The 14084-nt window shown below is 42.9% G+C and overlaps 1 protein-coding gene across 1 annotated transcript in view; it reads left to right on the top strand.

The window, feature by feature from the left end:
- Nucleotides 1–10338, top strand: part of LOC134568671 (NXPE family member 1-like) — a 109371-nt gene extending 99033 nt beyond the window's left edge. The window contains exon 6 of the mRNA XM_063427321.1: nucleotides 9525–10338. Coding sequence (XP_063283391.1) covers nucleotides 9525–10060 — 536 coding nt within the window. The 3' untranslated portion in view covers nucleotides 10061–10338. The remainder of the gene's footprint in view (nucleotides 1–9524) is intronic.
- The last annotated feature ends 3746 nt before the right edge of the window (nucleotides 10339–14084 follow it).

Below are 14084 nucleotides of genomic sequence, written 5' to 3'. Positions count from 1 at the left end.
CATTTACAGGCAGACAGTCACACACACAGTTACAAGCATACAGTCACACACACAGTTACAGGCAGACAGTCACATATACATTCACACACACACACACACACGGTCACAGGCAGACAGTCACACACACACACACACACACACACACACACACACACACACACAAAGTAAAAGGCTGCAGCAGACGGCAACATCAAACAGTCACAGCCAGACAGTCACACATACATAGTCACATGCAGACAGTCAAACACATAGTTATAGGCAGACAGTTACACATACAGTCAGTTACAGGTAGTCACACACAGTCATAGCCAGGCAGTCACACACAGTTACAGGCAGACAGTCACATATACAGTCACACACACACACACACAGTCACAGGCAGAGAGTCACACACATACACAGTTACAGTCACACACACAGTTACAGGCAACATCACACAGTCACAGGCAGACACACACACACACACACACACACACTGTTACAGGCAGATAGACACACAGAGTTACAGGCATGCAGTCACACACACACAGTTACAGGCATGCAGTCACACACACACACACACACACACAGTTACAGGCAGACAGTCACACAAAGACAGTTACAGGCAGACAGACACACAAACACACACACACAGTTTCAGGCAGACAGACACACACATTTACAGACAGACAGACACACACACACACACACACAGTTACATGCATGCAGACACACACACACAAACACACACACACACACACAAACACACTCTTACAGGCATGCAGTTCACACACAAATACACAGTTACAGGCAGACAGTTTTACAGACACAGTCACACACACACATACACACACACTATTACTTACAGACATGAGCTGGAGGAGAAGTGGATTCCCTGAAGTCCTTCCCTGGAGCCTGTTAGGTGGAGAGGCAGGGATTCCATCTTGCTGCACCTCCAGGTGCAGCAGTAACAGCAGCGGGTAATGGGCGTTTTAAACCCCGCCCCTGCTGCCTGTTTGGCTCCGCCCCTATTTTGCTTAGCTCCGCCCCCACTCTACCTCCGTGCAGCCAGTTCAGCTGATCTTTGCGTGTGTGAGCTGTTCTGGCCGCACGGCACCCTAACTACGATGGGGCTCCAGCTCCCAGACCAGGGTCATGGCATCCCCCACCCTGGTGGCACCCGGGGCGGACCACCCCCTCCACCCCCCCTTAGTACGCCACTGCCCCCGTGTGTACCTTTGACAGATATTTGTGGATGTTAAATGGGTAAATTTACCTCTAATTCCTCTTAGTTGGTATGAGCAGAATTTTTTTCTTGTTCAAATTTTTTTCCTGATCCAAAATATTCTGTACACTGAATGCTTGTGCAAATATAACCCTGAAACTCGTTCTAATTTTGGTACAGCACGCCCTCTATTTCATGGTTTAAAACACTACATTATTGTATTACTGTGTGATTATGTAGTAAAAGTAGCTACATAATAGTATTACTGCAATGTGGGCCTTTCAGACAGATAAGCCTTTTGGCTAATGCCAATTTTGATCTGTCAGACAATCCATAGAAAGCAATAGGGGGCAAGTACGCAGACACCGGTACACACAATTAAATTGTTATGACAAAAAATGTCCCGCTTGTAGCCTATATACCTCGCCACGGAGTTTCAGCCCCACCTTCACCACAGTAAATAGCAATTCAATCCATAAAACAAATTGACCCTTCATTCAACCAAAAGATGATATATTTGACTAAGGTTAAAAAATTGTAATCTCTTTATTTTGGAAAAATGGCGCCTCAGAGGGGATATGATAACATTATACAAATATATTCGGGGAAATCTATTCATAAACAGGGCAATACATAGGACACAAGGTCATGCATTTATGCTGGAAGAAAGGAGATTTCATCTAAGGCAAAGAAATGTTTTTTTTACAGAAAGAGCAATAAGGATATGGAATTCTCTGCCTGAAGAGATGGTTTTATTAAAATCCATACAGATGTTTAAACTGCAATTGGATAATACTTGCAAAAACATAACATACAGGGATATAATTTCTAATTAGTGGGGTAATAGCTGCTTGATCCAAGGAGATATCGGACTGCTATTTTGGGGTCAAGAAGGACATTTTTCCTAGTTTGTTGCAACATTGGAAGCGCTTCAGACTAGGTTTTTTGCCTTCTTTTGGATCAACAGCAAAAACATACAGCAGTGTATGTGTGTGTGTGTCTATGTGTGTATTTATGTATGTATATATATATATATATAAATATATATTACATATATACACATGCGCCGTGTGTTTGTGCTTTAGGGTGCACACCCTAATGCAATAGGCTGCGCACGCCTATGGTAACTATGTAACTATAATACAAACAGCCTCCAATACTGAGGGTCCTGCATTATCTGGCAGTCATCACCAACGTCACTATCTGAAGCAGTGTCTCTTTCCTCTTAGTCTGTTGCTAAATTATTATAGGCCTCCTCGGCACTAAACTTCCTAAGCATGGTCAAAAAAACTTTCACTAAATAATGGGTTTTTTTTTTACGTTATCCTTTTTTTTTACTTTTTAAAACTTTTTTTTAACTTTTCACCCCTAACTAGGGATATGTAGCACTACATACCCCAATTTCACACCAACATCCACCCTCAGCTAACCGAATAGCCCTAAAGGGTTAAAAAAAAATCACTGCAAATAAAAACAAAAATCAGATCACATTAAAAAACTGGAATCAGTATTCCGATCGCAGCAGGCAGTGATCAGATGTGAGGTGAAGGGTTAATTTTTTTAAGAATGGGGTGAAGGGGGTTTTGATAGTGTCTAACACTTTTTACTTTGCAGGGGTACAAAGTATCCCAACAATCCATCTCTCTCCATTTCACAACTCACACAGAGGTGGGGAAGGCGGATCAGATGTCCCAGCAGCACCATAATTGCTGTGACTGGATGTCACAGCGACCTCTGACCTGGCACATCTTTATTGGCTGCTGATGGTCTATCTTGGGCATCAAAACACCCAGCATAACATTAACCCTATAATCATCATGAGCACAGTGATCTGGTGTTAAGTTTAGTAAAAAATGGAAACAAAAATTTCTGTTAAGCATTGTGAAGGGGTTAAGATAACCAACTCTTTCAACATAGATATTGGTTTAGATTTTTTTATTAAATGGATACAATAGGCATCAACACAACTTTAGCTTAGCGAAGCAGTTTGGGTGTATAGCTCATGCACATGCAGTTTCATTGCTCAATACTTTTGCATTTAGTAGTTAAATAAATGTTTCTCTTTATGCATCCCTAGCCACCCCAACCCTAGCTGTGACTCACTCATTTAGCTTGAAAAATGGTTTCATTTGTAATCAGATGTTAACTTTCTTTAGAAGTCTTTATCTCATGCTCTGTAAATTGAACTTTAATCAAACACAGGAGAATCCTGCAGAGTCGACTCTAGAAGGCTATTAACAGAGCATGAGATAAGAAATTCTAAATTCATTGGAATGTGCAATAAAGGAAGTTTACACATTAGATCTCTCTACAGGAAATGTTTAGGAAAGCTGTGTGAGTCATGTGCAGAGAGGTATGACTGCATAAACCAAGTGATTTAACTCCTAAATGGCAGTGAATTGAGCAATTTACGGTAAACATTTGAAAGTCAGACAGATGATGTCATCAGCAGGCCCGTACTGCCCATCAGGCACACTGGGCAAATGCCTGAGGGGCCGCGATGGCCATGGGCCAAGGCCAGCAGGGGAGGTCAAGGTCCATGACGGGTTGGTGAGAAGATCAAAGATCTCCCTCACTGGCCCACAGGCAGTTACATGCAGCCACCGGCTGGGGAGGGAGGGAGGGAGACTGGAGAGGACCTGGAGGAGCTCTATGTTGCAGCTCCACAGGGTTCCTCTCGCGAGATCCGGAGCGTTGCCATGGCAACACTCCGGGTCTCGTAAGAGTGAACTCCAGTCCCACAGGCTAGAGTTCACTCACCACTAGGATCACCAGGGATGGCAGCATGGTCCCCCTTCCCAGGCTAAAAGTAAGAAGGCTACAATGCAATGCGTTTACAATACAATGCGTTTTATTTTGTTTATTTTTATTATTAAAAAAACATATATATTGGCATTAACCTGTCTCCCCCAACACACAATCCCTCCAAACACACACAGCACCATCACACACACACACACACACACACACAGCATCCTCTCTCACACACACAACACACAACACACACACAGCATCCTCTCACATAGAGCGTCCTCACTCACACACACAGCACACACACACACATCACCCTCACACACACACACAGCACTCTCACTTACACACACAGGACCCTAACACACATCACACACACATCACCATCACACAGCATCCTAACACACACAGCACCCTCACACACACACTGCCCACACACAGCACCCTCACTCACACACACAGCACAACTCACACACAGCACCCTCACACACTGCACCCACACACACAGCATCCTCACACACACTATACTCCCCAAAAATATACACTACACCCTTCACACACACTGCACACCTCACACATACACACAGCAGCCCCCAAACACTGCACCACTCACACACACACACTACTTCCAAACATATATGTATATATACTACAGAACCCCTCACACACACATATTGCACCCCTAAACACATTACATTTTAGACACATACTAGATCCCTTGCCCAACTCTGGATCATCTACACATATACACACACTAGATCCCTATATACACTCTGAATCCTCTACACATACACACTCACTAGATCTCCTATACATACTCTGGGCCCTTCAAACACACACTAGATCATCTACACACACTACATTTCTGACATACACACTCTGGATCCCCTATGCACATACTACATTCCCTAAGCACACACTCTACAACCCCTACACACACTACATCACCTATGCACACACACACTACAGCCCGTATGCACACACTCGCTACATCCCCTATATACACACTATGTTCCTTATGCACACACTCTCTACAGCACCTAGACCAGTGGCGTACATACCAGGGTCACAGGGATCGCGGTTGCGACCAGCCCGGCCCACCAGGCCGCCCCTGCGACCCGATATGTAGGCACTGTGGCCAGCCTCTTCTCCTGGAGGGCCCAGGAGCCGGCCAGCTCCGGGCCCCCCAAGGCTGGCCCTGCTGTTGCCCCACGGCCGGTCCTGCGGGCGCGCGAGGGAGCACTCTCCCCTGAGTGCTTCCTCTTCAGCTCCCTCACGCACCGTACTGATACCGGAGCTGGAAGATAACGTCATCTTCCGGTGCCGGCATCCCTACGCGGCACGCGAGGGAGTTGAAGAGGAAGCACTCAGGGGAGAGTGCTCCCTCACGCGCCCGCAGGACCAGCCGTGGGGTGACACCACTGGACCCCAAGGAATCCCCTCAGCACTCCAAGAGGTAAGGAGGCTGGGGGGATTAAATTAAAAAAAAACGTGTTAGTGTGTGTGTTAGTGTTACTGTAAGTGTGAGTATGTGTGTTAGTGTGTGTGTGTTAGTGTGTGTTAGTGTGAGTGTTAGTGTGTGTTAGTGTGCGTGTGTTAGTGTGAGTGTTAGTGTGTTAGTGTGAGTGTTAGTGTGTTAGTGTGAGTGTTAGTGTGAGTTAGTGTGAGTGTTAGTGTGTGTGTTAGCGTGAGTGTTAGTGTGAGTGTTAGTGTGTGTGTCTGCTAGTGAGTGTGTCTGCTAGTGAGTGTCAGTGGGTGTGTTACTGTGTGTCTGTTGCTGAGTGTGTTTGTGTAGCAAGAATATACCCCTACACGCAGGATCCTGCCAAACAGAAGACAGCACAGAGGAGAGATACGTCTACCGGACCTTAGAGTGACCGGACTCGACGTAATAGGAGAAGTACAGAGTCAGGAACGATCCGAGGTTAAGGGCACAAAGAGACAGCGTAAACGAGAACTAGCTGGGGTCTGGTACACAGGAATCAGCAAGCCGGCAAACAGAACAGACAAGGATAAAGCGAAAACGAAGTCAGAATACAAAGCCAAGGTCAAATACGGAGAAACACAACTGAACACAACAAGCACTAAAGGGAACTGTAGCAGAAACCACGATAGGGCAAGGAACTAAGGGAAAAGGGTAAGTATAAGTAGCCTTCAAACTAATGTGATTGGCTCCTGTCACTTCCACACCCCCAACAGGTAAGTGTATGGGGTGATTGGCATGACAGGAGCCAATGGGAGCCTTTTTGCAATTTAGGCTCCCACTGTCTCTTTAAGAGCGCGCCCGAGACTCGCGGCGCGCTCTTAGCTGCAGGCGGGACACGTGACTGCATCTCGCGGTCACTGCCCGTCTTCCTCTTAGGAGAGTCGGATGAGCCGCGCGCGGCTCGTGCAGCCGCAGGACCGCGCGCGGCTTGAAGAGAGGACCGCGGCCGGCCCCCGGATAAGGTAAGTAACGCTACAGTTTGTGTGTGTGTGTTAGTGAGTCTGTTTGATGTCTGTTAGTGAGGGTGTGTTTGTCAGTGAGAGTATGTTTTGTAAGTGAGTGTGTATGTATGTCTGTCGCTGAGTGTGTCTCTGTCAGTAAATGTGTGTGTCTGTTAGCTAGTGTGTATGCGTCTGTTCGTGAGAGTGTGTGTGTGTGTGTGTGTCTTCAGCGATTTACCTTTCTCCAGCACCGGACTCCCTTGGCGCTGGGGATCCCTCCGTCTCTCAGTTCCGAATGCACATGCACGGCAAGAGCGGTGCGTGCATTCAAATCGCCCATAGGAAAGCATTGCTCAATGCTTTCCTATGGACGTTCAGTGTCTTAGAATCGCGGAAGCTCCTCTAGCGGCTGTTAGTGAGACAGCCACTAGAGGCTGGATTAACCCTCAGTGAAACATAGCAGTTTAATTATTGAAGATTTTAATTATTGGGACATAAACTGGGAGAGAGTGACCAGTAGTTCAGCTAAGGGAATCAGGTATTTTAAAACATTCAAATGATTACTATTTTATTATTTATATAGCGCCAGCAAATTCTGTTGCCCTGTACAATGGGTGGACTAACAGACTAACTACCACAACAAGAGGACATAGTCTTAAATTAGAGGGACAAAGGTTTAAAAATAATATCAGGAAGTATTACTTTACTGAGAGGGTAGTGGATGCATGGAATAGCCTTCCAGCTGAAGTGGTAGAGGTTAACACAGTAAAGGAGTTTAAGCATGCGTGGGATAGGCATAAGGCTATCCTAACTATAAGATAAGGCCAGGGACTAATGAAAGTATTTAGAAAACTGGGCAGACTAGATGGGCCGAATGGTTCTTATCTGCCGTCACATTCTATGTTTCTATGTTTCTATGTATGTAAACCAGACACGTGGGCACCCAGGAACAGAGGGGTTGAGGGCCTGCTCAATGAGCTTACATGCTAGAGGGAGTTCGGTATAGTGACACAAAGGTTAAAAATAGAGGTAATTTAGTAGCATATGGGACATAGTGATCAAAATATGGTGAAATAAACTCAAGAAAGCAAATGTGCATGGGGTTATTCAGTTATTAATACTGAATGGCCCTGTACTGATACAGACTGGACTATACTTTTTACAGCAAGCAGGCAAATGGTTAAAAACTCTTGGTTGTATAAAAGAAAGATGCAAGCCTTTGGGAGTCAATAATAAACCCATATTACCAGAAGTGAAGTTTAAAATTACCCAATGCCCTTATCTGCCTTGCGGCGCACTCTGATTGGTTAACTTATAAGCCAACAAATTTGAAAGCTCTTATTGCACAGCATGGAAAATGTCCCGTCCCCCCCAATGTAACAGCTGACATGGCATGCACAAGCCTATACTTTGATCACCACAACATTAAACGCACCTGCCTCGTATTGTGTAGGTGCCCCTCGTACTGCAAAGACAGCTCTGATGCTTTGAGGCATGGACTCCACAAGACCTCTGAACATGTCCTGTGGTTTCTAGCAACAAGAAATTAGCAGCAGATCCTTTAAGCCCTGCAAGTTATAAGGTAGGAACTCCTTGGATCAGATTTGTTGTTTTATGACATCCCACAGATGCTCAATCAGATTGAGATCTGGGGAATTTGGGGGCAAAGGCAACACCATGTACTCTTTGTCCTCAAATCATTCATGAACATTTTTTCCAGGGTGGCTGAAATAGGCCATTGACCATGATTCATTGCCATGAAGGGATGTACGTGGTCTGCCACAATCTCTAGGCAGGTGGTACATGTCCACATTAATTCCAGGACCCAAGTTTTCCCAGAAAAACATTGCCCATAGCATAACACCTAACATATAACACCGGCGTGCTTTCTTAGTGCATCCTGATGCCATTTCTTCCCCAGATAAATGAAGCACATGCACCCGACCATCCACCTAATCTAAATAGAAAATGTGATTCATCAGACAAGGCAACTTCTTCCATTGCTCCATGGTCTGGCTCTGATGGTCACATCCCCATTGAAGGTGCTTTGGAAGGTGGACAGGGGTCATCATGGGTATTGTGACCTGAATGCAGCTATGCAGCCCCATATGCAGAAATCTGTGATGTACTGTGTTCTGACACCTTCCTATAACGGCCAGCATTACGTTGTTCAGCAATTTGAGCTGCACGGTCTCTTCTGTTTGATCTGATCAGATGGATTAGCCTTTGCTCCCCACATACATCATTGTGACTTGGGCGCTCATGACCCTGACGCCGGTCCACTGGTTGTTCTTCATTGCACTACTTTTGATAGGCTCTAACTACTGCATACTGGGAACGCACCACAAGACATGCTGTTTTGGAGATGCTCTAACCCTGTCTAACCCAACTACCCATCACTATTGGACACTTGTAAAAGTCACTCAGATCTTTTTTCCTGCTTTCAATAAATTAAAATTCAAGAACTGACTCTTCTCTTGCTTTCAAATATATTTCATCTCCAGAGAGGTGTCATTGTAACAGTATAATCAATGTTATTCATTTCATCTGTCAGTGGTTCTAATGTTGTTGCTGATCAGGGTATCATAACTGAAAACAATGTCAGATTGATTCATGCTTTAAAATAATGACAATAAAGTAAAATATAAATGTGCTTGATATTTGAACATCTCATTTAGTAGATGTACATGTAAACATATTGTATGTGCAAAGATGAAAAAGATATGTTTTGAAATAAGTGATTTGTAAAAAAAAAAAATGTTTCACTAGAAAATAAAGAGATGGTATATAGGGGTAAAATGTACCAAATGTGTAAAGGTGTTTCTGGCAGCCATGATACATGGGTTATATGCAAGATATAATATATTATGAGTCAATTTACTTTTTAAAATACTTGTCTGTCAAACAAAAATGAATTTATAATTTGTGTTGCAGTTTTAAGCACATGCATATGTATAGTTTTCAACAATAAAACTAAAAACATTATTTTAAAAAAACTTTAAGAGTACAAGTTAATATGATTTGTGCTTGGTATTTGATAGCATAGAAAATATGATTATTTTTTAAATGTAACAATTTTATCTTTAGAAAACAGAATTTGATTTTGATCTTACTAAAAAAATATGTCTTTACTTTCTTGCAGGTTTAACATTTTTTGATCTTCATGGAAGTGGCTGGCACAAGCAATTGCTAGCTCTAGACTTGGAGAGGCAGGTCTTAATTCAATGGAAGAAGCATGGGCACCCGTTTGTGACTATGAGTTTCTTTACTCTCAAAGACTATACTACTGTCACACATGAAATTGACCGGCTTGCTGGTGGCCCTCATATAATTATTGTCATTGCTCTTGGACAACATTTCAGACCTTTTCCTCTACCTTTGTTTGTAAGAAGACTTCTCAATGTACGGAAGGCAATTGAAGGCCTTTTCTTGAGAAGCCCTGACACTAAGGTCATCATAAAGTCAGAAAATACCAGGGAAATAAACACTGATGTAGAGCGATTTAGTGACTTTCACGGCTACATTCAATATCTCTTGGTCAAAGACATCTTTAAAGGACTTAACATTGGAGTGATTGATGCTTGGGACATGACAGTAGCCTCTGGTTCATACAATGTTCATCCACCTGAAAGTGTCATTAAGAATCAAATTAATATGTTCTTGGAATATATATGTTAATTCATAAATTACAACTTATACTCATTGCTAATATTTCTCAAAAAGCTTCATAACAAGGTATATCATGATACCAAACTCTGGTTAATTGTAAACATATTACAGAAGGAACATTTTCATTTTCCTATGTTAACAATATAACTGCAATATTGGATTTATTGTTAATAGATTATGATAGTTCTCTAGTGGATTATAGAGATGTCACCAAAATGTTCTTACCCATCTTAAAACTTCTCAACTTCTTAACTGGTGATGCCATGATCTAAAAAGTATCTCAAAGTTTTTTATAAATAAGAAAACAATTATCGCTCTCCTTAATGACAGCCTGCATGGCAAAGTGGGGAGCAAAGTACATGCATCGAATTGGACAGATAATCTTCGTTCATACTGGACTATGTATTTTGTGTAAATCCCAGCAGTTCAGTGAAAATGGTTTTCTCTTAAGCTCAGCTAATATTTGGAAAATGATAAGAAAGTTGCAAACTTCTTAGTGATTTGCTGAGATGATGTATGTGAAGGGTGATGTATGGCCAACAATTGTGGGATACAGTTTTTGGTAAATTTGACTTAAAATTAATATTTTCTGATATTACTTTTTTTTACTACTTGTGCTTTTGTTTTCTATTTTGTTGGGAAATGTTTTGCTGCATTAATGTATTACTATTAATTCAACTTTCATTCTTAATGACTATATATATATATATATATAGTCATTAAGAATGAAAGTTGAATTAATAGTGTAATGTATATCAGACAGTTTTATGTATGTGTGTGTGTGTGTGTGTGTGTGTATATAGACAGTTTTATGTATGTGTGTGTGTGTGTATATATATATATATATATATATATATATATATATATATATACACACACACACACATACATAAAACTTAGGTGAGTAATGTATATCAGACAGTTTTATGTATGTGTGTGTGTGTGTGTGTGTGTGTGTGTGTGTGTGTGTATATATATATATATATATATATATATATATACACACACACACACACACACACATACATAAAACTGTCTGATATACATTACTCACCTAAGAAACAACATAAATCAATGTCTTTTTTTTTTTTTTTTTTTTTTTTTAATCTACATGGTTGCAAAGTTTTGAGTTTATGTATCCAAAATATTTCTCTTTGGGTTATTTTTTTAATTCCATCTCTTACACTCCAATGTATCTCTTGTTCTATGCCTACATAATAAAAATATTTCTGATTACATTTCTGGCAACTATTGCAATGTACAGGTACTATATTTTTTATTATTATTATTTTTAATAGAACCTGAAATGTAATTCTTTCCATATGCAAGATACCCGCAGTCATAGAGACGAGGTGTGATGAGAGGTGTACCTAGTGGTCTACCATCTATGCCCTTAACGGCCAAGGGTGTGGCCTTTAGAATGACAGAAACAGCAGAATCAGCAACAAAAGTGAAATCAATAAAATTATCTGCTGCTCCTGTATCTATCAAGGCTTTAACAAGGATGTTCTGTTCTTTGATCTTAAGATAAACTGGCAATATTAACCTAGATGTTTCGGGTTCAGGGGACAAAGAGTCATTACACCCAAGGCTGGCCCCCTGTTAGGCCTTAGGTGCAAGATTTTTCCGGACGGCTGGAACATTCCTTCCTGAGATGACCCTAAGATGACAAAAGTCCCTCTCTTCTTCCGAATACTTCCTCAGCCTCAGATTAACTTTGCCACACCTAATTGCATGGGTTCTGGGGCACGTAATACTAACACCTCTCGAACTGGGGGAGGTAAGGCATGGTGCATAACCATTCTCCTTTGTCTCGCCTTTTGTGAATGTCTATCTCTGAGTTGATTATCTATATGCATAGAATAAGCGATCAGATTATTTAAGTCGAAAGGCAATTCTATGGCAGCTATTTCATCCTGAATGTTATCAGCTTAACCCTCCTGGAATGCTCAGGGCCATTTGAATGAATTTGGGGGCCCCAAGCAAAATGGACATGGAGGCCCCCCAACCTCCCCTCCCCCCACCCCCACGCACGCAAAGCCTACACGAACCACAGCATAGCCATACAGTTTAAGTTGACCCACACTTTATATAAATAAAAAAAGGTTTACAGTGCAAATACTGCGTTGCATATACTGTGCATAAATAACAAATGTTTACAGTGCAAATACTGCTGTTGCATATACTGTGCATAAAATTTGAACATTTTCAACAATTGAACATTTGCAAAAAAACACCACTGTACCATAAAATCAAATATACATTAAAAAGTGCACAATAACTAAATACAACATACTTAAAACACACACACACACACACACACACACACACACACACTAACAGACACACACACACTCACATTAACATTTTTCAGTTCTCACAAACATGTGCAAATTATCTAAAACTGCTCCCCCGTGTCTTTCTACTCCCCCCTCCCCCTCCCTGTGTCCTTCTTACTCCCTCCTCCCCGTGTCCTTCTTACTCCCTCCTCCCCTCCCTGTGTCCTTCTTACTCCCCTCAACCCTCCGTGTGCCCTTCTTACTCCCCCCTCCCCTCCCCCTCCCTGTGTCCTTCTTACTCCCCTCCCCCGTATCCTTCTTACTCCCCCTCCCCCTCCCCGTGTCCTTCTTCCTATGTTCTTTTTACTCCCCCTATGTTTTTTACTCACCCCTCCCCCTCCCTATGTTCTTTTTACTCCCCCTATGTTTTTTTACTCCCCCATGTTTTTTTTACTCCCCCCATGTTTTTTTTTACTCCCCCTCTCCCCATGTTCTTTTTACTCCCCCTATGTTCTTTTTACTCCCTCCCCCCCCTTATGTTCTTCTCACCTCCCCTTCGCTGTAGCGTGGCCGAGCTCCTCTTCCTCCTGTCAGTCTGTCTGGGTATCGCGCGGTAACAGGAGATTCAGTTTTATGTTCCCGGCCAGACTGAAAGGAAGTGAGCACTCAGTGTGCACTTCCTGTCAGTCCGGCCGGGAACACGAAACTGAGTCTCCTGTACCGCGCGGTACCCGGCCGGACTGACAGCCAGGAGGAAGAGGAGCTCGGCCACGCTACAGGGAAGGGGAGGTGATGAGAGAGGAGTGCTGCAGCCGTCTGAGGCTCTATATAGAGCGCTCAGGCGGCTGCAGCCTTATAGGAAGCACCGGCCCTGCTTTGGGCCCCGGGCCAGCTCTGGGCCCCAAGCAATTGCTTGGTTTGCCTGCCCAGTAGCAATGGGCCTGGGAATGCTGTAACCAACCCACTGTTAGTCCATACAACCTCGGAAGCCAACGTTCTAAATTCAATAGCATATTCTGCTACTGAGCGAGATCTCGGTCTTATTCTCATTAGAGACTTGCCAGCATGATGAGCACGACCTGGCACATTGAAAGTCCTTCTGAAGGCCGAAAGTAAGTCAGTGTAGCTATGGACAACAGGTGAATTGGACTCCCATAAATGGTTAGCTAAAGCTAGGGCCTTGTCAGCTAAATGATTTACTAGAAATGCAATCTTTGCCCTATCCATGGAGAGAGCGAGGATTAATTTAAAACTTAATGCTAACCTGGTTGATGAAACCTCAGCAATACAACGGATCTCCACTATAGCGTTGTCGAGGTTTCATATGAGCAGGCGAAGCATAGTGGGGGTCTCATAGGCAGAGGACTTGATAGCTGACACACCAGCATCAGATTGTGTCTCATGTTGCACATGAGCAGTACGTTTCAATATATCTGCTTGGGCAAATTGATCCATGCAGTGATTCTTGCTCCTTGTACTGCTATCTGCTGAGACAGGTCCATAGAGCCCATAATGGCCCTGTTGTACTGTCAGAACTAGATTGGAAGAACCCAAAACATACAGACCCTAATCTGCTAAAATAAAGGTATAACGTATTACCGGGCCTTAGAATGACCGGATTTAACGTAAAGAGTAGTTAAGGAGAAAGCCATGGTCAAATGTAGGGGAGTACAGCATAGACGGTAAAACAAGTCAAGGTCAAGAACACAGAAAGCGGAGAAACAATTAAACAAACCAAAGTCAGTACCAAGAAT

This window comes from Pelobates fuscus, chromosome 7 (assembly GCF_036172605.1).
Source record: "Pelobates fuscus isolate aPelFus1 chromosome 7, aPelFus1.pri, whole genome shotgun sequence".
NCBI lineage: Eukaryota > Metazoa > Chordata > Amphibia > Anura > Pelobatidae > Pelobates > Pelobates fuscus.
This window is presented reverse-complemented; position numbering and strand designations above follow the sequence as displayed.